At 52.1% G+C, this 19295-nt stretch overlaps 1 protein-coding gene across 2 annotated transcripts in view; it reads left to right on the top strand.

Annotated features, from left to right (window-relative positions):
- The window catches only part of ADAMTS7 (ADAM metallopeptidase with thrombospondin type 1 motif 7), a 75131-nt gene that overhangs the window by 34841 nt on the left and 20995 nt on the right, over positions 1-19295 (top strand). For both annotated transcript variants that reach the window (XM_021098839.1, XM_021098838.1), the window contains exons 9-14: positions 14451-14595; positions 15142-15234; positions 15613-15758; positions 17050-17219; positions 17476-17609; positions 18566-18686. In XM_021098839.1, coding sequence (XP_020954498.1) covers positions 14451-14595; positions 15142-15234; positions 15613-15758; positions 17050-17219; positions 17476-17609; positions 18566-18686 — 809 coding nt within the window. The remainder of the gene's footprint in view (positions 1-14450; positions 14596-15141; positions 15235-15612; positions 15759-17049; positions 17220-17475; positions 17610-18565; positions 18687-19295) is intronic.

Raw genomic sequence — 19295 nt, 5'->3', positions numbered from 1 at the left:
GGATGTTGGTACATTTAATGTTGTCCCAGAGTTCTCTGAGACCATCTTCATTTCTTTTCATCATTTTTCTTTTTTCCGTTGTGTGTCAGTGATTTCTGCTAGTCTGTCTTCACTTCACTTATTCATTCTTCTGCCTCCTTATTCTGCTGTTGGGTGCTTCTCATGAATTTTTTATTTCAGTTATTGTATTTTGTATTTCTGCTTATGTAAGTTTTAAATCTAGTATTTCTTTGCTCAGTGTTTGCTCTAAATTATCAATCTTTGCCTCCAGTCTACTCTATTTCCAGTGTCCTGCATCATCTTTACTATCATCAGTCTAAATTCTTTTTCCTGGAGGCTGATAATCTCCAAATCACTTAGCTGTTTCTCTGGGTTTTTTTTTTTTTTCTTCTTTCTTCCTTATCCTGGTTATAGTTCTCTGCCTTTTCATTTTTATAGGTTTTTGAGGTGGTGTCCTTTCTGCAGGCAAAAGAGTTTGCAGCCTCTCTCTTTTTTTTTTTTTTTTTGTCCATTGAGTGCCACACCTGTGGCATCATATTGAGGTTCCCAGGCTAGGGGTCAAATCAGAGCTGTTGCTGCGACCTACACCTGAGCCACAGCAATGCCAGATCCAAGCCGTGTCTGTAACCTACACCATAGCTCATGGCAACGCCCAATCCTTAACCCACTGAGCAAGGCTAGGGATTGAACCCACAACCTCATGGTTCCTAATCAGATTCGTTTCTGCTGTGCTGGGACGGGAACTCTGCCTCTCTTAGTTCTGGTGTCTGACCCCCTTGTGGTTGAAGTTGCTACAGGGGCTTGCTGTGGCTTCCTGGTGGGAGCTGCTGGTGCCCTCTCACTGGTAGGTGGGGCTGATTCCTATCCCTGTGGTGAGTGTGCGTTTGTCTCTGGGTGAGATTAGAGGTGGCTATATGCCTGTAGGGGGGTAGTCTTTAGGCAGCCTGTTTACTGATGGGTGGGGCTGTGATCCCACCTGAATTTTTGTTTGGCCTGGGGCTTCTCAGTGGTGATGGGTGGGCCAGATTTTCCCAAAATAGCCACCTCTAGAGGCGCACCCTGGTGAATATTCCCGAGAGCTTTGCCTCCAATGTCCTTCTCCCACAAGCCACAGTCACCCCCTGTTTTCCCAGGAAATCCTCCAAGAACTTCATTCAAGTCCGACCCAGACTCCCATGGAGCCTCTGCTTTGCCCTGTGACCCAGTGCACATGAAAGCCTGTGTGCACCTTTCAAGAATGGGGTCTCCATTTCCCCAGTCCTGTGGAGCTCCTGCACACAAGCCCCACTGCCCTTCAATGCCAGATGCTCTGGGGGCTCTTTCTCCCAATGCCAGATCCCCAGGCATGTGACCTGATGTGGGGCTCAGAACTCTCACTCCTGTAGGTGAGTCTATATGATACAGTTACTTTCCAGTCTGGGGGGGCTTCCCACCCATCAGGTATGGGGTTGCTTATGTCGCATAATCCCCCCTCCTACCATCTCAATGTGGCTCTTCTTTGTCTTCTGGAGTAGGATATCTTTTTGAAAGTTTCCAGTCTGTTTGGTTGAAGGTTGTTAGGCATTTGGTTGTAATTTTGTTATTATGAGAGTAATTGAGCTCCAGTCCTTATATTCTGCCATCTTAATCACCTTCCCATTATTAATATCTGTGATGTTTTGATTACTGTAGCTCTATAGTATTGTCTGAAGTCTGGGAGTGTTATGCCTCCTGCTCTGTTCTTTTTCTTCAGCATTGCTTTGGCAATTCTGGATCTTTTATGGTTCCATATATACTTCAGGATTATTTGTTCTAGTTCTGTGAAAAACTGTCCTGGGTAATTTGATAGGGATCACATTAAATCTGTATGTTTTGCTTTGGGTAGTGTGGCCATTCTAATATTAATTCTTCCATTCTAAGAGCATGAGCTATGTTTCTATTTCTTTGATTCATCTTCAGTTACCTTTATTAGTGTTTTGTTCTCAGCATGTATTTCCCTCCTTGGTGAGGTTTATTCCTAAGTATTTCATTTTTTTAGATGTGATTTCAAAAGGGATTGTTGACATTCCCTTTCTGATATTTCATTGTTAGTGTAAAGAAATGCAACCAATTTCTGTATGTTAATCTTGTGTCCTGTGACTTTGCTAAATTCATTTATCAGTTTTAGTAGTTTTTGTGTGGAGTCTTTTAAGGTTTTCTATATACAGTATCATGTCATCTGCATATAATGACAGTTTTACCTCTTCCCTACCAATTTGAATCTTTTATTTCTTTTCCTTGTCTGATAGCTTTGGCTCGGACTTGCAGTACTATGTTGAAAGAAGTGGTGATAGGAGTTCCTGTTGGGTCTCAGTGGGTGAAGGACCCAGCGTTGTCTCCACAAGGATACAGGTTTGATCTCTGGCCTCCATCAGTGGGTTAAGGATCTTGCATTGCTGCAAGCTTTGGCATAGGCCACAACTGCAGCTCTGCCTCAACCCCTGGCCTGGGAATTTCCATATGCTACAAGTACGGCCATAAAAAGAAAAAAAAAAAGTGGTGAGAGGGGGCATCCTTATCTCGTTCCAGATTTTAGTGGAAGTCTTTCAGCTTTTCACCATTCAGTATTCTATTGGCTGCTAGTTTGTCGTAAATAGCTTTTATTATGTGAGTTATGTTCCCTCTATGCCCCCTTTGGTAAGAGTTTTTATCATGCATGGATATTGAAATTTATCAAATGATTTTTTTGCATCTATTGATGTGATCATGTGGTTTTTCTCTTTTGCTGATGTGGTCTATATCACATTGATTGCACCACAAGAGAACTCCTTGGAGGGTTATTTTTCTGTGGGAGCATCCCTGTGTACCTTATGTGGATTTGAATTTTCTGGTGTGAGGGCTGTTCTTAGTGTGGAAGTTTGCTGTCTCTTTCCTCAGCATGTTCTGGTTGTTACCCTGTTGATAAGAGATGTGATTGGTGTTGTGATCAGAGCCTGCCCTGGATATTGAGTTGGACCTCCTCTTTGGTCTGTGGTGGTCACTGCTCTGTCAGGGGCCAGGTCTGTTTCCTGGTTGTTGGAGTAGAGACCCCCAGATCTGTTTCTGAGCTATGGCACAAGATAGATTGGATTGCAGTATTCCCACTGGGAGAGGAGCCACTGAGTAGTCCTGCGTTAGAGCTGTGCATCAGTGAGTGTGCTCTGTCATGTTACCTGTCAGTTGTTGTGCAGGCTTACAAAGTACACTGTTGTTGGCACTGCCCACGGCCCAGTCCCAACTTTGGGAATGCCAGCAGTTGGTCTTGGTGTCCCTCAGGTGTTGCTTTCACAATACCACTAGTGCAGGTCTACTGAAGTCAGGTTCCAGGGCTGCCGTGGTGGTGCATCTGGACCCACGGTGGGAGCTGTGGAGGCTCCCACCCTGGCCTGGCTCAGCCTCTGCGAGCACATGCCCACAAAGCCCACAGCTGCTTAGGCCAGACCCATCCTGGCCGCAGGAGGACGCATTGTCCACTTGGATGTCTTGCAGACCCTGAATTTATGAGGCCTGAGGCAGAGGTGTAAATCCATGGCTCGCGTAGCCACGAGGGGAGATTTTAGCCTTGCTTCCTAAATTGTGCAGCGCCTGAGCTCAGCTGTGGTTTCAGCCCCGCCTCTGCCTGTGGAGCCCACCAAGGTGGTGGCTGGGGCGTGGGAGCCTGCTGAGGTGGTGGCTGGGTGCACTCTCCTGGGGCCCACAGAGCAGGGGCTGCCATGTGGAGAAAGAGGCTGCTGTGGTGGCCCCATCTGTGGTGTGCCACTTACAAGGGCACATTGCTTCTCTGGCAGGCCCAGGCTTCTTCCATGCATACTCCCGGTTGCAGCCGTACCATGGTCTAGGCCCTTCAGCTAGCCCCAAGCAGCCCACAGCAGTCCTCACCTTCGTCCGTCCTCTAAACCCTAATTTCCAGCACCCAACCCCCACCCATACCAGCAGACGTGTGCATAGGCTGGGGCATGTGGGACGCTGGCACGACCGTCTACGTAGGTCTCTCTCTGCCTTCCACAAACCAGTTGTTGCATTCTCCTCTGAGCCTCTGAAGCCCCCTTTCTGTCCCGGCTGAAATCCCCGCTGGTGAGGGGGCTTCCCAGGGTATAGGAACCTTTCCTCTTTTTCAGCTCCCTCCCAAGGGCACAGGTCCTGTCCTGCTTCCTCTTTTTTTTTTTTTTTCCTTTTGTCTTACCCAGTTATGTGGAGACCTTTCCTGTATCTAAAGGTGTTTGAAGTCTTCAGCTAGTGTTCAGTGGGTGTTCTGCTACAACTGTTCCATCTTGTAGATGTTTATATCAGAAATATACTTGTGGGAGGAGAACTCTGTGTTTTCCTACTCCATTAAAAAAAAAAATTTTTTTTATTAGGACTGCACCTGGGGCATATGGACGTTCCCAGGCTAGGGGTTGAATCAACTGCAGCTGCTGGCCTACACCACAGCCACGCCAACACAGGATCCGAGTCTTTTCTGTGACATACACCACAGCTCACGGTGAGGCCAGGGATCGTACCCGTGTCCTTATGGTTGCTAATAGGCCTCCTCACCACTGAGCCACAGTGGGAACTTCCTACTCCACCATCTTGATTGGAGCCTTTGTGCCATCTCTCTCTCTTTTTTTTTTTTTTTTTTTTTTGTCTTTTTGCCATTTTCTTAGGCCGCTCCTGCAGCATATGGAGGTTCCCAGGCTAGGGGTCTAATTGGAGCTGTAGCCACCGGCCTACACCAGAGCCACAGCAACGCAGGATCCTCAACCCACTGAGCAAGGCCAGGGATCGAACCCAAAACCTCATGGTTCCTAGTCGGATTCGTTAACCATTGAGCCATGACGAGAACTCCTGCCATCTCTCTTTTATTTTCTTCTGGAATCCTTCATATTCAGCTATTCCTCCTCCCCCCCTCTCCCCTCCCCTCCCTCCCTCCCTCCATCCTTCGTTCTGGAATCATTCATATTCAGCCCTTCCTCCTTCCCTTCCTTATCTTTATTTTATTGATTTCTTCTCTGATCTTTAAGATTTCCTTTCTTCTGTTGACTTCAGGTTTTATTTATTCTTCTAATTCTTGCAAGTGGTAAGTTGTTGATTTGAGATTTTTCTTATTTTTTGAGGAAGGCCTCTATCACTATGAACTTCCCTCTAAGAACTGCTTTTGTGGCATCCATAGATTTTGCAGGGTTGTATTTTCACTGTCATTTGTCTCAAGATCTTTATTAATTTCCTTTTTGATTTCCTCATTGACGCCTTGGTTTTTTAGTAGCATGTTGTTTAGTCTCCATGAAGTCAGTTTTTTTTTTTTTTTCCTCATTTCTTTTCCTTTGGTTGATTTCTAGTTTGAGAAGATGGCTTGAAATAATTTTTGTACTCTTAAATTTGTTACTTTTGTTCCCCCATATGTGATCAGTCCTTGAGAATGTTCCGTATGTACCTGAAAAGGATGTATATTCTGATTTTTTTGAATGTGATGTCCTGAAAATATCAATTAAGTCTGACTGTTGTCATTTAGGATCGCTGTTGCCTTATTGATTTTCTGTCTAGAGGATCTGTCCATTGATGTGAGCAGGGTGTTAAAGTCTCCTACTATGACTGTATTCCCATCCATTTCTCTTTTCATGTCTGTATTTGTTTTATGTATATGGATTATCCTTTATTGGGGCATATATATTGACGAGTGTAATATCCTCTTCTTGAATTGATCCTTTTATCACTAAATAATGTCGTCCTTTATCTTTCTTTATGGCCTTTGTTTTAAAGTCTGTTTTGTCTGAGTATTGTAACTCCCACTTTCCTGTCTTTTCCATTCATGTGAAGTATCTTTTTCCATCCCTCACTTTGAATTTCCATGTATCCTTTGTCCTAAGATGGGTCTCTTGTAGGCAGCATATTGTAGGCTCTTTTTTTTTTTTTTTTTTATCCAATCTGCCACTTTGTCTCTTTTTTTTCTTTTTTGTCCGCCCTGTGGCATATGGAGTTCCTGGGCCAGGAATCAGATCCAAGCCACAGTTGCGACCTACACTGCAGCTGTGGCAACACCGGGTCCTTTAACCCCTATGCTGGACTGGGAATTGAACCTGTGTCCTAGAGCTGCAGAGATGCCGCTGATCTTGTTGTGCCACAGCAGGAACTCCTTACTCTGTGTCTTTTGATTGGAGCATTCAGTCCATTGACAATTAAGATAATTATTGATATACATTTATTGTTATTTTAAACCTTGTTTTCCAGTTGATTCTGTATTTCTCCTTTGTTCCTTTTTCTTTTGTTGGTTGGATGATATTTATTTATTGTCTTTTTAGGGCTGCACCCACTGCATATGGAGGTTCCCAGGCTAGGGGGTCTAATCGGACCTATAGCCACTGGCCTACACCACAGCCACAGCAACGCCAGATCTGAGCCCCATCTGTGACCTACACCACAGCTTATGGCAATGTAGGATCACTGAGCAAGGCCAGGGATTGAACCTGTAACCTCACGGTTCCTAGTCAGATTTGTTTCCACTGTACCATGACAGGAACTCCTGATTTTCTTTTATTTTATGCTTATGTCCTCTTTTTGGTTTTTTGTGAGTGTATTGTTTTAGGTTTTTGTTGTTGTTGTTTTATGGCCACACCTGTGCCATATGAAAGTTTCCAGGTTAGTGGTCCAATCAGATCTATGGCTGAGGCCTCCGCTACAGCCACAGCAGCGCTGAATCAGACCCCCTCCTGCAACCTACACTGCAGCTTGTGGCAACACTGGATCTTAACCCACTGAGTGAGGCCAGGGATCAAACCTTTGTCCTCACAAACACCATGTTGATTCGTAACATGCTGAGCCACAATGGGAACTCATATTGCTTTTAATTTGTGGTTGCCCTGTTTTTCAAGTGTAGTAACCTCTTCCTCCTTGCTTTAGACTGATAGTCATATAGGCTCAAACACATTCTAAAAAAAAAAGGTGTACATTTTCTTACTCTCCTTTCCCACATTTTATGCTTTCAATGTCCCTTTTTACATCTTCTTGTCTATCCTTTTGCTCTTCCTTGTGTTTATCATTGCTTTCCCATGTAAGTTATTTCTCCTTTTTGATCTGTATACTGGCTTGAGTGATAACTTTCTAGTTACGAGGTACTTCATCCTCTATCTTCTTACTTCTTTCCTATTTAGAGGAAACCTTTCAATATTTCTTTTAGAATGAGTTTAGCATTGCTATATTCTTTTAGTTTTTGTTGGTCTGCAAAATTCATTTCTCCTTCTATTTTAAATGATAATCTTGCTGGGTAGAAAATTCTAGGTTGTATATTTTTCTCTTTTAGGATTTTGAATCTAACTTGCTACTCTCATGGCCTGTAGTGTTTCTGATGAGAAATCAGCTGATAGCCTTATGGGGACTCCCTGATAATTAACTCCTGGTTTTCCTCTTGGCTGCCTTTAGAATCCTCTCCTTATCTTTAACTTTTACTGTTTTTATTATGATATGTCTTAGTGTAGATCTGTTTGGATTCAATTTGTTTGGGGCTCTCTGTGCTTCCTGTATCTTGATAACTGTTTCCATCTTTAGAGTTGGAATTTTTTCTGCCATAAATTTTTCTGCCATTTCTTCAAATATATTTTCAATCCCCTTTTCTTTATGTTTTCCTTCTGGAATCCCTATTATATGTAGATGGCACACTTTATATTAGCTCATAGATGTCTTATATTGCTTTCTTTTTTTTTTTCCTTTGGTTTTCTTTCTTCCGTCCTGATTGGGTCATTCCTCTGTATTATTCACTCTGCTGTTCAGTGCCTTTAACTCAGCTTTTGTCTCTGTAAATGAATTTTCTAATTTTTCTTGGCTCCTTATAGTTTCTAGTTCCTTTTTAAAATTTAAAATTTTATTTTTAATTCCTTTTTAAAGTAATCTTAGTTACTGTTGATGTCCATTCTTAATTTCTTCAGTATTTTCATTACCTCCTTTTTGAACTTGGTGTCTGTTAGACTACAGAGGTCTGTTTCATTGTTTGCTGCTTCAGGGGAATTCTCCTGTTCTTTTTAACTGGGAGTGGTTCTTGAGCTTCTTCATTTTGCTTATATTTTTCTTACTCTGTGTGTTTAGGGCAAACAATTATCTACTGTAGTCTTAGAGGGGTGTTTATATGCGGGAGCATCCCTGGGTAGCTTGTGAGGGCTTACTTTTTTTTTTTTTTTTTTTTTTTTTTTTTTTTTTTTTTTTTTGCCTGAGGGCTGCTTTTGGTTTGGATGTTTGCTGTCCCTTTCCTCAATATGTCCTTGATGGGGGTGTGTGCAGGTGTATGGCCAGCATGTGCTTCTGGGGAGATCAGAGCTATTGGCAGCACCTGTAGGCTGCTCCTGGTTGCAGGGCTCTGGGCAGTGCCAGTGACCCTCAGGGAAGTGGGTATGGTGTCCAGAGCCACTGGCAGTGTCAGTGGTGGAGCATAGGCATTCCCAGGGCAAAGGTGACACTCATTTGCAGGGCCCTCTTCGGCAGTGACCTCTGAGGTGACTGGGGCTGCAGGGAGGCCCATTTGTGGGACCTTTAGTGGTGGTGGGCTGTGTCCACCTCAGGAGTCTCAGCGTTTTCCTTCATTTTCTTATTTTTTACATTTTTTACTTTTCTTTCATTTCTCTGGAGGACAGCTTTATCTTTACCTTACAACTTTTCTATTAGACTTTTAATTTTTTCCTATTGTACTTTCAACTTCCAAAACTTTCTCCTTTTTATTAGCCTGTTCTAGTTTCAAGAGTACAGTATATTTTCTTTTCTTTCTGAGGTTATATTTATTTGGATTTTATTTTTTTCTTTAGCTCCCTGCCATATCTTTCTTTCCTTTGAGTTATTTATGAAAAAAAATCTTTTAGAGTTCCCACTGGGGCTATGGGATTGGTGGTGTCTTGGAAGTGCTGGGACATGGGTTCGATTCCTGGCCCACTACAGTGGGTTAAGGGTCTGGCATGGCCGCAAACTGCAGCTTAGAATGCAACTGTGGCTCAGGCTGATCCCTGGCCTGGGAACTCCATGTGCCATGGAACAGCCAAAGGAAAAAAAAAAATCTTTCATGTTAAAGGTTTTCTTAAAATGCCTTGACTGTGTGGAAGGAGGCCCTGGGCTGCCACTTGGAAGGCCTGTGACCAGGCAGCACTTTTCAAGTCACTGCTGAGGGACTGGTTGGCGCAAGGCTATTTCTTTGGGAGATCTTCAGATGTTGGTCTCTAGGGTCATTTTTCTGATCGACTTCTCCTTAGAGAGGCATTCTCTAGTCTTTTCCTGGGAAGGTATAAGTCTGGCTGTGGCGTTTCAGCACCCAGACAAGGAGCTTTGGAGGTTAGATCAACATTACTTGCATAGGAGTTCCTGTGTAGCTCAGTGGTTGATGAATCCGACTAGGAACCATGAGGTTGCGGGTTTGATCCCTGGCCTTGCTCAGCGGGTTAAGGATCCGGCATTGCCGTGAGCTGTGGTGTAGGTTGCAGACGCGCCTCGGGTCCCATGTTGCTGTGGCTCTGGCATAGGCTGGCGGCTACAGCTCTGATTTGATCCTTAGCCTGGGAACCTCCATATGCTGCGGGAGCAACCCAAGACATGGTAAAAAGACAAAAAACAAACAAAAACATTCCTTGCATAGACTTTGGCTTGTCCCCTTTTCTCTGTAGGTCCCTCTGCCTTGGGCCTTTTTACTTTGGTGTTTCTGGGCCAGCTCTGGACCCGTCTCTCCAGGGAGTGTCCCCTGTCCTCTGCCAGGCTGAGAGGTGGCCATCGCCTGGTCACACAGGGTTGAGGAGGGGATGTAGGGTCTGATGGGGCCTTGTAGGCTTTCAGCCAGACTCTTGTCCTCAGTCCTCCTGGCACCCAGGCCTCCAGAGGTTCCTGGGACCCCCTAATTCCTGAGCCCTTCCAGCATCTCACTTTTGGCTAGTTTTTCCCTGCAGGACTGGCTCTCAGCATTTCACAGTCAGCTGCTACTCGACCATCTGCTTTCTAGCTTGTAGAATTTTGCTGACATCTTTCATATCCCATCATCACGTCTCCCTTGCCCTTTGTCCTTATGGATTAATGCCTTGTTTATTCCTTTCCTGTCATCTTAATTGGGTTCTGGAAGGGAGTAGAAATTTATCTGTGTCTGCTTAATGGGCCATATTTTTCTAGAAGTCCAAGGTTTAAGCAGAGATGTGACCAGGTCTGTCATGCCTGTGAGAGCAAAGACTCCGGCCTCGGATAGACTTGGGATTACCAGGTGGAGAGTGGTACTAGAAGCAGAGAAGAGTCGCGGGCGTTCCCCACGTGGCACAGTGGAAATGAATCTGATTAGGAACCGTGAGGTTGCGGGTTTGATCCCTGGCCTTGTTCAGTGGGTTGAGGATCCGGCATTGCTGTGAGCTGTAGTGTAGGTCACAGATACGGCTCAGATCTGGCATTGCTGTGGCTGTGGTGTAAGCCGACAGCTACATCTCTGATTGGACCCCTAGCCTAGGAACCTCCATGTGGCCCTAAAAAGACAAAAAAAAAAGGGGGGGGGGAGAGTTGAGTTTGATGGTTAAGACCCTGGCCTCTGACCCAGGCTTCTACCTGTGTTGACAGACAGGTTACATTAGCCCTTGAGCCTCAGAGACCACGGATAAGGATGGAACTGCCTCCTGGGCTGCTCTGAGGCTTAAAGGAGCAGACACGTGGGGTGTGTAGGAAGGTACTGCCACGTGTTTATTTAGCATTCATGCTTGGTGACTGTTATCACCACTACCCAGTGATAAGGGATAAGGAGCTGAACCAGGGAAGTAAGTGGCCCCGGGCAGGGAAAGCAGGCCTGAAAACAGTCCCAGGGGCCTGTCCCCTCCCCCACAGGGGGGGATGAGAATGAGAGAATGGCTGGGAAATCAGAAGAGCAGCTGCCCCCCTGCAGTACCCTCAGGCTTTTCCCAGCTGCCCCCACCCTGGGTGCCGCCCAGCACCCTGGCTTCAGGACAGACAGACAGACACAGATGCTTCTGTCTTCGTTCAGCTGCTGGAATGCATGAGGGACTTGGCTGCGGGCCTGGGGCAGGGGTGGGAGGAGAGGGCGAGAGCCTGAGCAAGCCAGGGCCTCCCAAGAGCCTTGGCAGCGAGAAGAGCTGGATGGAGGCAGGAAGATGGAGATAGATGTGCGGCTGACGGAGGGGAGCTGGGGAGAGAGGAGAGGTCATCTCCCCAAGGTGGCCACTCCCTCACCTCTCCATCCTGGAGGGTCAGGCAGGAGGGGATCCCAAGGCTCAGAACAGGTGCAGGGGGTGTGCTCAGATGGGGCACATGCTACCAGTCGATCCTCAAGCCCTTCTGCCCTCTATCTCCCTGTTGGGGGTGGGACAGAAGACAGGCTGTGCCCACCTAGACAGGCTGGGGGCTGGGGAGAGCACGATCCATAGAAGGAGGTGCCCAGTGGGGTTAGGCATTGTTTCTGGGGTGTGGGGGAGTCTTAGAGGCACTCAGATCACCTCCCTATCCCCACTGGACCAGAGGCTCTTCGGCTCCCTGCAAATAGATGTTTATCGGGCCTCAGAGACCCAGATGTTAGCGACTCCACTTGGTCTCAAACTCGTTCTCTTGCTGTGCCAACAAATGCTAAAGTGCCCTGTGGTCAGGAGGACAGTGGTAGAGGAGACAGTGTCCCTGTCCTCAAGACCCGCACCGTCCTGGGCGGGGGTGGGGGACAGGCATGCGCTCCAGGTGCTTAGCACTGTGGCAGACAGCCCTGTGGGGTTTGTAGAAATCTGGAGAAGGGGCATCAGCCTCTCCTGGGCTCAGGGACATTGTTTGTGAGGAGGAGGCTTGGAGCTGCCCTCTAAGGATGAAGGAGCATCCTGAGCAAGAAGGGTGCTCTCGGCGTGGTGTGTGGTGTGGTCAAGGGCTGCCTGTGCGGGAGCATGGCGTGGGCTGGAGGAACGTTTCTGGAGCCTCCATGGTCATTAGCCAGTCCAAGAGGTCAACCTGAAGGACTTGAAGAGCCTTTCTGGGCTGAGAGCTGTTTTAAGGGACTCTGCTGTCTCATAAGGGACCTCTTGTTTCACGAGCTGCTATTTGGACCTGAGGCCAGGGAAGGAAGGCCCGGTTCGCTCATATGCCCTGGCAGCCAGGCTTTCTTCAGGGAGAGAGGCAGGCCTGGCTTCACCCCGTGCCTCCACCATCCAGCCCGGCCCTGGGAGGTGGTGAGGACAGGGGACACACAGGTCCTGGAGGTGATGAAACGCTCTTAGCAGTCCTCGAAGTGGGACTGACACTTCCAACTGGAGCCACCCTCTCTGTTCTGACCCCATTGGGGCAGCCCAGCTCCACTATAATTAGAGTGAGGAGGGGCCCTGAGGGGAAGGGCTGACGTGTGTCAGCAGCACGGGGATCCTGGCGGTGAGCCGAACAGAGGAAGGAAGGGCTGGCTGCTGGCCACCCGTGTGACTTCTCCCGAGTAGATGCTGCTATTTATACCTCTGTTGCTTGGGGTCACATAGGCTGTCTCAGCCTCTTGTAGATGAGGTCATGCAGGCCCAGAGAGGGTGAGGGATGGCCCAAGGCCACAGAGCAGCTATAGCTGGGCAGAGTAGAACTTGGATTTCTGATTCCCTGTATTCTAGACCTGAATATGGTCTAGAATATGGCCCTCTGAGGGCTCCTCAGGCGCCCCAACCTCACACACATATAGGATGGCCCTGATGGTGGTGGTGGTTCTGGCTGCCCAGCAGCAGATGCACAGGAGCTTGATACATGGCACATCAGCCCTGCGTCCTGGCCAGGAAACTGAGGAGCTGGATGTGGCTGGGTGGGACCTGTTGGTGTGAAGCTGAGGCACGTTGGACCCCAGTCGGAGGAGCTCCCTGGCTGGGTCTGAGTCAGAGGAGTGGACGAACCTCTCAGGCACATCCTGAGTTGCATCCTGGCAGATGAAAAGGAGGAGCCCCAGGGCCCGGCTTGACCCTTCACCTGCCTCCTCCTTGCCTCTGCGGAAGCTCTGCCCCAGTGTGCAGGCCCAGGGAGACCCCAGGCTGAGGCCTGCAATCAGAAAATTCCTTTCTCCCTGCCAGGCCTCAGCTGCCATGATCTTAAACTTAAACTTGGGGCGCAGTGTTGAGGCAGGCTCGCAGTCGGATGGGAGGAGCCCTGCGCCAAGGGCAGCCCAACGAGCGGACACATGGGCACTGGCAGCCCAGCGTCCCACCCTGACCATCTCGGGACAAGTGTGTGTGTGAGGAGACAGGGGTGGTAGAGTTTGCTGCCTGAGGGTTGTGCAGCAGGGGGGAGAGTGCCTGGCCTGCGGTCATCTGGAGCAGGGCACCGGGTCCCGTGCCTGCTTATTTGGCCCATGCCCATTTTAGAGGTGGTGGTCCAGCTAGCACAGGTGGTCCAGGTGATTCTGGGTGGGGAGGGGTCCCCAGGGTCCTCAGCAGGAGTCTAGTCTCCGAGCCCTGCAGCTCTAGGTGGAGCCTGGGCCCTGCCACCAGCCTGGGGACTTAGGAGACCCCACAGACCACCTACCTTGGCCTGGGGTCACAGCTCTCGGACTTCTGCCTCTGAAATCTAGCCCCCTGGATCCCCGTGGCTGGCTGCCCTCAGCCTCTCCCCACGAGGGTCTGCACGTTGGCCTGTGTCTTGACCCTCTGTTTTTGCCATCTCTTCCTTGGCCCCTAGTCCCTCTCTGTCTCTCTCTCCTGGCCAGACCCCAGCATCCATCACCACTGCCCATCTTTCCCATGCGTCCCTCATCCCTCACCAGGACCCTCTGCTCATCCTGGCTTCCTGACCAGCACAAGCCACCCTCATTGGAAAACTAAGGGCTTCTGCCTCCCCCTACCCTGCTTAGCCTGGGACCCCATGTCTCGCAGGTGCTGCCTCCCTCCTGCCGCTGCCAGGGAATCCTGGTGGAAGGCCGGCAGGAGTAAGTAAGGGAGTGACAGTGGAAGGCAGGCTGGCATGCAGGGCTGCCCCTGGGCTCTCTCCCAGGTTGCCGGCAGGGCAGGGGCAGCCTTCAGGCTGTGATCCGGGGCGGCACCGTCAGAGGCCTGCCGTTGTATCAGCTGTGAGATGATGCTCTCCAGATCCCAGGCTGAGGGGCGGAGGCTGCAGGAACTCAGAGCAGGGTCATGTAAGGGCTTAGTGGTCCAGGAGGCTTCAGGGGGAAGGGCATGATCTTGCGGGAGAGGCTTCACTGGCGGAGGAGTGGGGAGAGTGTTGGGGGCAGAAGGAGCACTTTATGGAGAGGCCTGGCTCTGGGGAGCCTGGGTGAGCTACTTGGCAGCTGGAGTGCCCTGAAGGTGATGGAGCAGCTGGGAGGGCCTTTAGTGCTCGCTCGGGTCATAGACTAAGCCAGGTGAGCAGGGGGGCTGGAGTTTTCCTATAAGCTTAGGACTTTAAGCCCCTTCTTATGCCCCCTGGCCCCCCAGCCCAGCTGAGGCCTCCCTCATGGGTCTCTCAGGCTGCCTCCTTTGCCCCAGAGGACAGGCGGCCCCTCACTCTGTCCTTCTGTCCCATCTGTGCAGCCGTGGGTGGGGCCTCTGCCTGGACGACTCTCCCGCCAAGGATGTCATCGACTTCCCCTCAGTGCCGCCTGGCGTCCTGTACGATGTGGGCCACCAGTGTCGCCTCCAGTACGGGGCCTACTCTGCCTTCTGCGATGACATGGATGTGAGTGTGGGACATGTATGGACATGAGGGAGGGGGCAGCCCCCAGCAGTGTGCAGAACCCCCCTGGTCTGGGCCCAGGATACAGAAAGTGGCCTGTGGGAGAGGCTGTAGACCCAGGTCTGCATCCTGGGGGGACCTTTTACCAACTGTGGGACTTTGGTGAAGGCCCTCACCTCCTGGAGCTGGATCATAGGAGGTAAAATAAAACCTCTCCTGCGGGGTCCTGGGGAAGGTCATCCGGAGTGATGGCTGCAGGCATGTCAGAGCCCGCAGCTTCCAACTGGGGTGTTTCCCTTCAAGTAGGCTGGGGCTGGGGAGGTGTGGCTGGGCTAGGGACTGTGCTGAGCCGCCACCTCGAGCCTTGGGCCCCAGCCCAGGGCCCCCCACATCACAGGGTCCCGGGAAGATAAGTGAAGACCTCTGGGGCTTCAGTCTACAGACCCCACCAGAAGGGATTCCCAGGGGATTGGCGGGGTAGCCAGGGGCAGGGCAGGGTGTGGTACCAGGGAGGAGGCGAGGGTGCAGCCCTTTCCATCCTCTTTGCAGAATGTCTGCCACACACTCTGGTGCTCTGTGGGGACCACCTGTCACTCCAAGCTGGATGCAGCTGTGGATGGTACCAGGTGTGGGGAGAGCAAGGTAGGGGTGCCCCCGTCCAGCGTGGAGGCGGTGAGAGGTGAGATTCCCGGCTGGGTCTGTGCTCCCGGCTTGGACTTGACTCACAGACTTGCTCCTGCTCTCAGCAGACCCCCAGCCCTCCCTGGCCCGCGTCCCCATCGGCAGAGTGGGAGCCTGGGGACAGAGCTTGCTGGGGCAGTCCTCCAAGGTGCCTTTGGCGTGGAGAGTCAGCATGCAGGCTGTATTTTATTCCTTGCTCAGCTCCACTGTGGGGCCTGGGTCTTGGGTGGCTGGAAGGGGGCCTCCCCCACCCCCTTGGGCCTTCCCCGCCCCCTGCATCACTCTCCCTGGGGCGAGGCATTCGGGGCGGGCTGGCTCTACCTCTGCCTGTCTCGGTAGTGGTGTCTGAACGGGGAGTGTGTTCCTGTGGGCTTCCGGCCTGAGGCTGTGCACGGCGGCTGGTCTGGCTGGAGCGCCTGGTCCGTCTGCTCGCGGAGCTGCGGCGTGGGTGTGCAGAGTGCTGAGCGGCAGTGCACACAGCCTGCGTGAGTGTGCGCCTGGGCCCGCCGGGCCAGGGGGAATCCAACACCCTGAACAGTCAGCGATGGCAGGGACCCCGGCTCTGTCCCAGCCTCCCATTCTCATAAGTGTCCCCATAGAGGCCAAGCCTGGGTTGTCTGAAGCCACCTTGAGTCACTTTTAGGGGTGCCTTTGAGGCTGGCTCAATCACCACGGCTGAGCCCCTGGTGGAGAGGGGAACACCAAGCCTAGAGACCAGAGGGATTCATCAGAAGCCACATAACAAAGCAACAGCTGGAGGGAGGGAGGCAGGGAAGACAGTGGCTAAGAGCTTAGACCCTGAGCCTTAGATGGATCAGAGTCTATCCCCTTTCCTCTCCTTGGGTAGGACCCTCTCTTCCCCTTCTTGGGCCGCAGTTTCCAGGTCCGAGAAAGTGTATGATGAAAGTGTATGATGGGGCCACAGCAGTGCCCATCCAGTAGAGGGGTTGAGGACAAATGCAGTGCATGCAGGTAAAGCCTGGCACGCTGCAGCTGGTCTTTAGTAAGCGCTCAGTAAATACAGCCAATCGTGGCATCTGAGATACACATGGGTCCAAGGTGCAGTTGGGGACAGCTGGGAGATTTGTGTGACCTAGGGCAAGTGACCTCATTTCTCTGGGCCTCAGTTTCTCCATGTAGGTGGGGTGGTGTGAGGATTCAGAGACAGCAGAGCCCTCTTCCCTAGGCTGCCCCTGTCGGCGGCGGTGCCCCTCCTGCCTCTGGACCTCCAGGTCTGAGCTGGGTTAGGGTTGAGGTTCAGGCTCTGTGCTGGGAACAGCCCTCTTGACTGGGCTGGTGGTGCCACCACCAGGAACATGCCTGCTGACATGGGGCTGTCAGGACACTGGGTCTCATGGGCTGGACACTTGGAGTAGCCAGTGCTGGTCACACCTGCAGCTTGGCCCCCTCTGTCACCAACCCTCTGTAGAGGCAACCCCAATCCCATTTTATAGATGAGAAGACTGAGGCATAGGTGAGAAAACCGAGGCCCAGAGGGGTCCAGAGACTTGGCCATGGTCACATAGTAGGTTGAGGGCAGAGCTCAGGCTTCCTGCTGCCACCTTCCCTGAGATCCTTTCAAGCAGGGAGACTGTATCTGGGCTTGAGAGTGGGCGGTGTGCCGGGAGCAGAGGGGGCGGCGGGAGCCTCTGGGTCTGGGATGCAGGAGTGGCTGCTCCTGCTGAGGGCTCCTTCGGGGTCCAGGTATGCAGTCGGTGCTCACTGTCATGGTGCACTCACCCCTCCGTCCCCCCCGAACCCCAACTCTCCCCACAGGCCCAAATACAAGGGCAAATACTGCGTGGGTGAGCGGAAGCGCTTCCGCCTCTGCAACCTGCAGGCCTGCCCCGCCGGTCGCCCCTCCTTCCGCCAAGTCCAGTGCAGCCACTTTGATGCTATGCTCTACAAAGGGCAACTGCACACCTGGGTGCCCGTGGTCAATGATGGTGAGTCCTGCCATCCGTGGGGACACTGAGCCCTGGAGGGGCAGAGATGGAGAGGCTAGGATGGCCCAGGGATATAGGCACTCTGCTGGGGCTTCTGCTCTCTCCAAGGTCCCGTCCCCAAGGAGCCTCGGGCATGTGTGTGCTGCTCGGGAGCCTCCAGGCTGCCACTGATGCGTGTTGTGGAGGGGGGCTTCCTGGGGGCCTCCGTGCTTCTGCCCTGGCTGTCCCCTCATGGCTCCTCTGCTTGGGCCCCCAGTGAATCCCTGTGAGCTGCACTGCCGGCCCTCGAACGAGTACTTTGCCGAGAAGCTGCGGGACGCCGTGATCGACGGCACCCCCTGCTACCAGGGCCAGGCCAGCCGTGACCTCTGCATCAATGGCATCTGCAAGGTGTGCCAGGCTAGGAGGAGGGTCTGCAGCACTGCCCGCCCAACCCCCTGCTGGGCCACCTCTGGCTCTTTCCTGGTCCCCTCTGGCCACCCTCCCAGGCTGTACCATTGGGCTCCCCTGCTCTGCCAGTGAAGCCCTTTCATGGTCTCCTGTCGCCTCTTAGCAGAGCCCCCACCACTCCTCCTGGGACTGGAGCCCCACGCACCATCGAGCCTCACCCCCACCCCTCAGCTTCTGCCTCTGCACTTCGGCCCTCCTGCCTCCCCCCTGCTGGCTGCCCATGGCTTCTGGATGCTGGCCTGCACCAGGCCAGCCCCAGCCCGGACACCAGAGCTCAGGCGGTTGCTCGACCTCCTGTTGGTTGGATGACCTCAGGCAACAGTTTCCTCTGTGATAGGAAGGGACTGTCCATGTATCACCGGGTTAAATGCAGTCATTTAACAGGGCGTTGCAGGGCCGTGCAGGGCTCAGGGCCTGGCAGAGAGAGCGGCAGAGTTTGCTAACAGTACTTAGACTTATTTCCAGCAGCAGCAGTGGCCTGTTCCCCTGCCCGTGTCCTCAGTGTGGTCTTGCCCTTGCTCCGAGGTAGGGAAGCCCCTGGGGGCAGAGGCCTGGGTTCAGAGCAGGACCAGCGGGGAACCCCCAGGCCTTTGATGTTGACTCCTGTTTGGGGGAAGCTCTTGTCTACACTGGTCCGAAGCCTGGGTGGCCTTTCATGAAGCTTTTCCGGTCTCACAGCAGGTGGAGCAGGTGGTTCTCCCTGTTTCATGTCTGAGGCAGCTGAGGCTCAGAGAAGTAGGAGGCTTTACCTGGGGTCAGAGGGCACAGCTGTGTGGGGCCCCCACCCCCTGTCTTGAGCTCCCTCCTCCCCACCCCGGCGGGCCCCTGAGACTGGGCCAGAGAGCGCTGGCAGCCCACGGCCCGGTACCAGCCGCCTCCCTCCCCATGTGTTGCAGAATGTGGGCTGCGACTTCGAGATCGACTCGGGAGCCGTTGAGGACCGCTGCGGCGTGTGCCACGGCAACGGCTCCACCTGCCACACCGTGAGCGGGACCTTCGAGGAGGCTGAGGGCCTGGGTATGGGGTGGGACTGCTGGTGGGCGCAGGGTGCTCTTGACCTAGTGGCCCTTCCTCGTCTCCCTTGAGCCCTTGCCCGCAGCCCTCAAAGTCCCCACCCCACCCAGGCTAGTGATGGATGGGAAGCAGGAAGCTGCCTTGCTATGTCCAGGATCCTGCCAGGGGTCAGAGCACCCAGGGCCAGGTGCAGGGACCTGTCCTCACAGGGAGTCCTCCTGCCCAGGGAGCCCAGGCTGGCCATCAGGGTAATGCATGGCCTTATGAAGCGTCCGAGGTCCCCCAGCTCCACTCCCAGCCTGTTTCACCTACATTGGGAAGTGCCAGCTCTTCCCTCTGTGAGGGAGACACGGAGGTGAAGAGCTCCGTCTGATCTTTTAGAGTGACAGGGGCAGTGGAGGGAGGCCTGGGGGGCTGCAAGAGCCCTGAGGAGGAAGGTCCTGGTCTGCAGCAGTCAGGGAAGACTTCCTGTAGGAGGTGGAATCAGCTGAACTATAAAAGACTCACGTGAAAGGGGAAGAGGCATTAGCCATGGAAAAAGAGCTTGTGCCCCACAAAGTATGGAGGCAGGAAAGGAGCACACGCCGTCTAGAGGCCTGTGTGTAAGGGTGG

Source organism: Sus scrofa, chromosome 7, assembly GCF_000003025.6.
Source record: "Sus scrofa isolate TJ Tabasco breed Duroc chromosome 7, Sscrofa11.1, whole genome shotgun sequence".
Lineage (NCBI taxonomy): Eukaryota > Metazoa > Chordata > Mammalia > Artiodactyla > Suidae > Sus > Sus scrofa.
The sequence above is the reverse complement of the archived record's forward strand: the minus strand, read 5'-3'. Positions and strand labels throughout refer to the sequence as shown.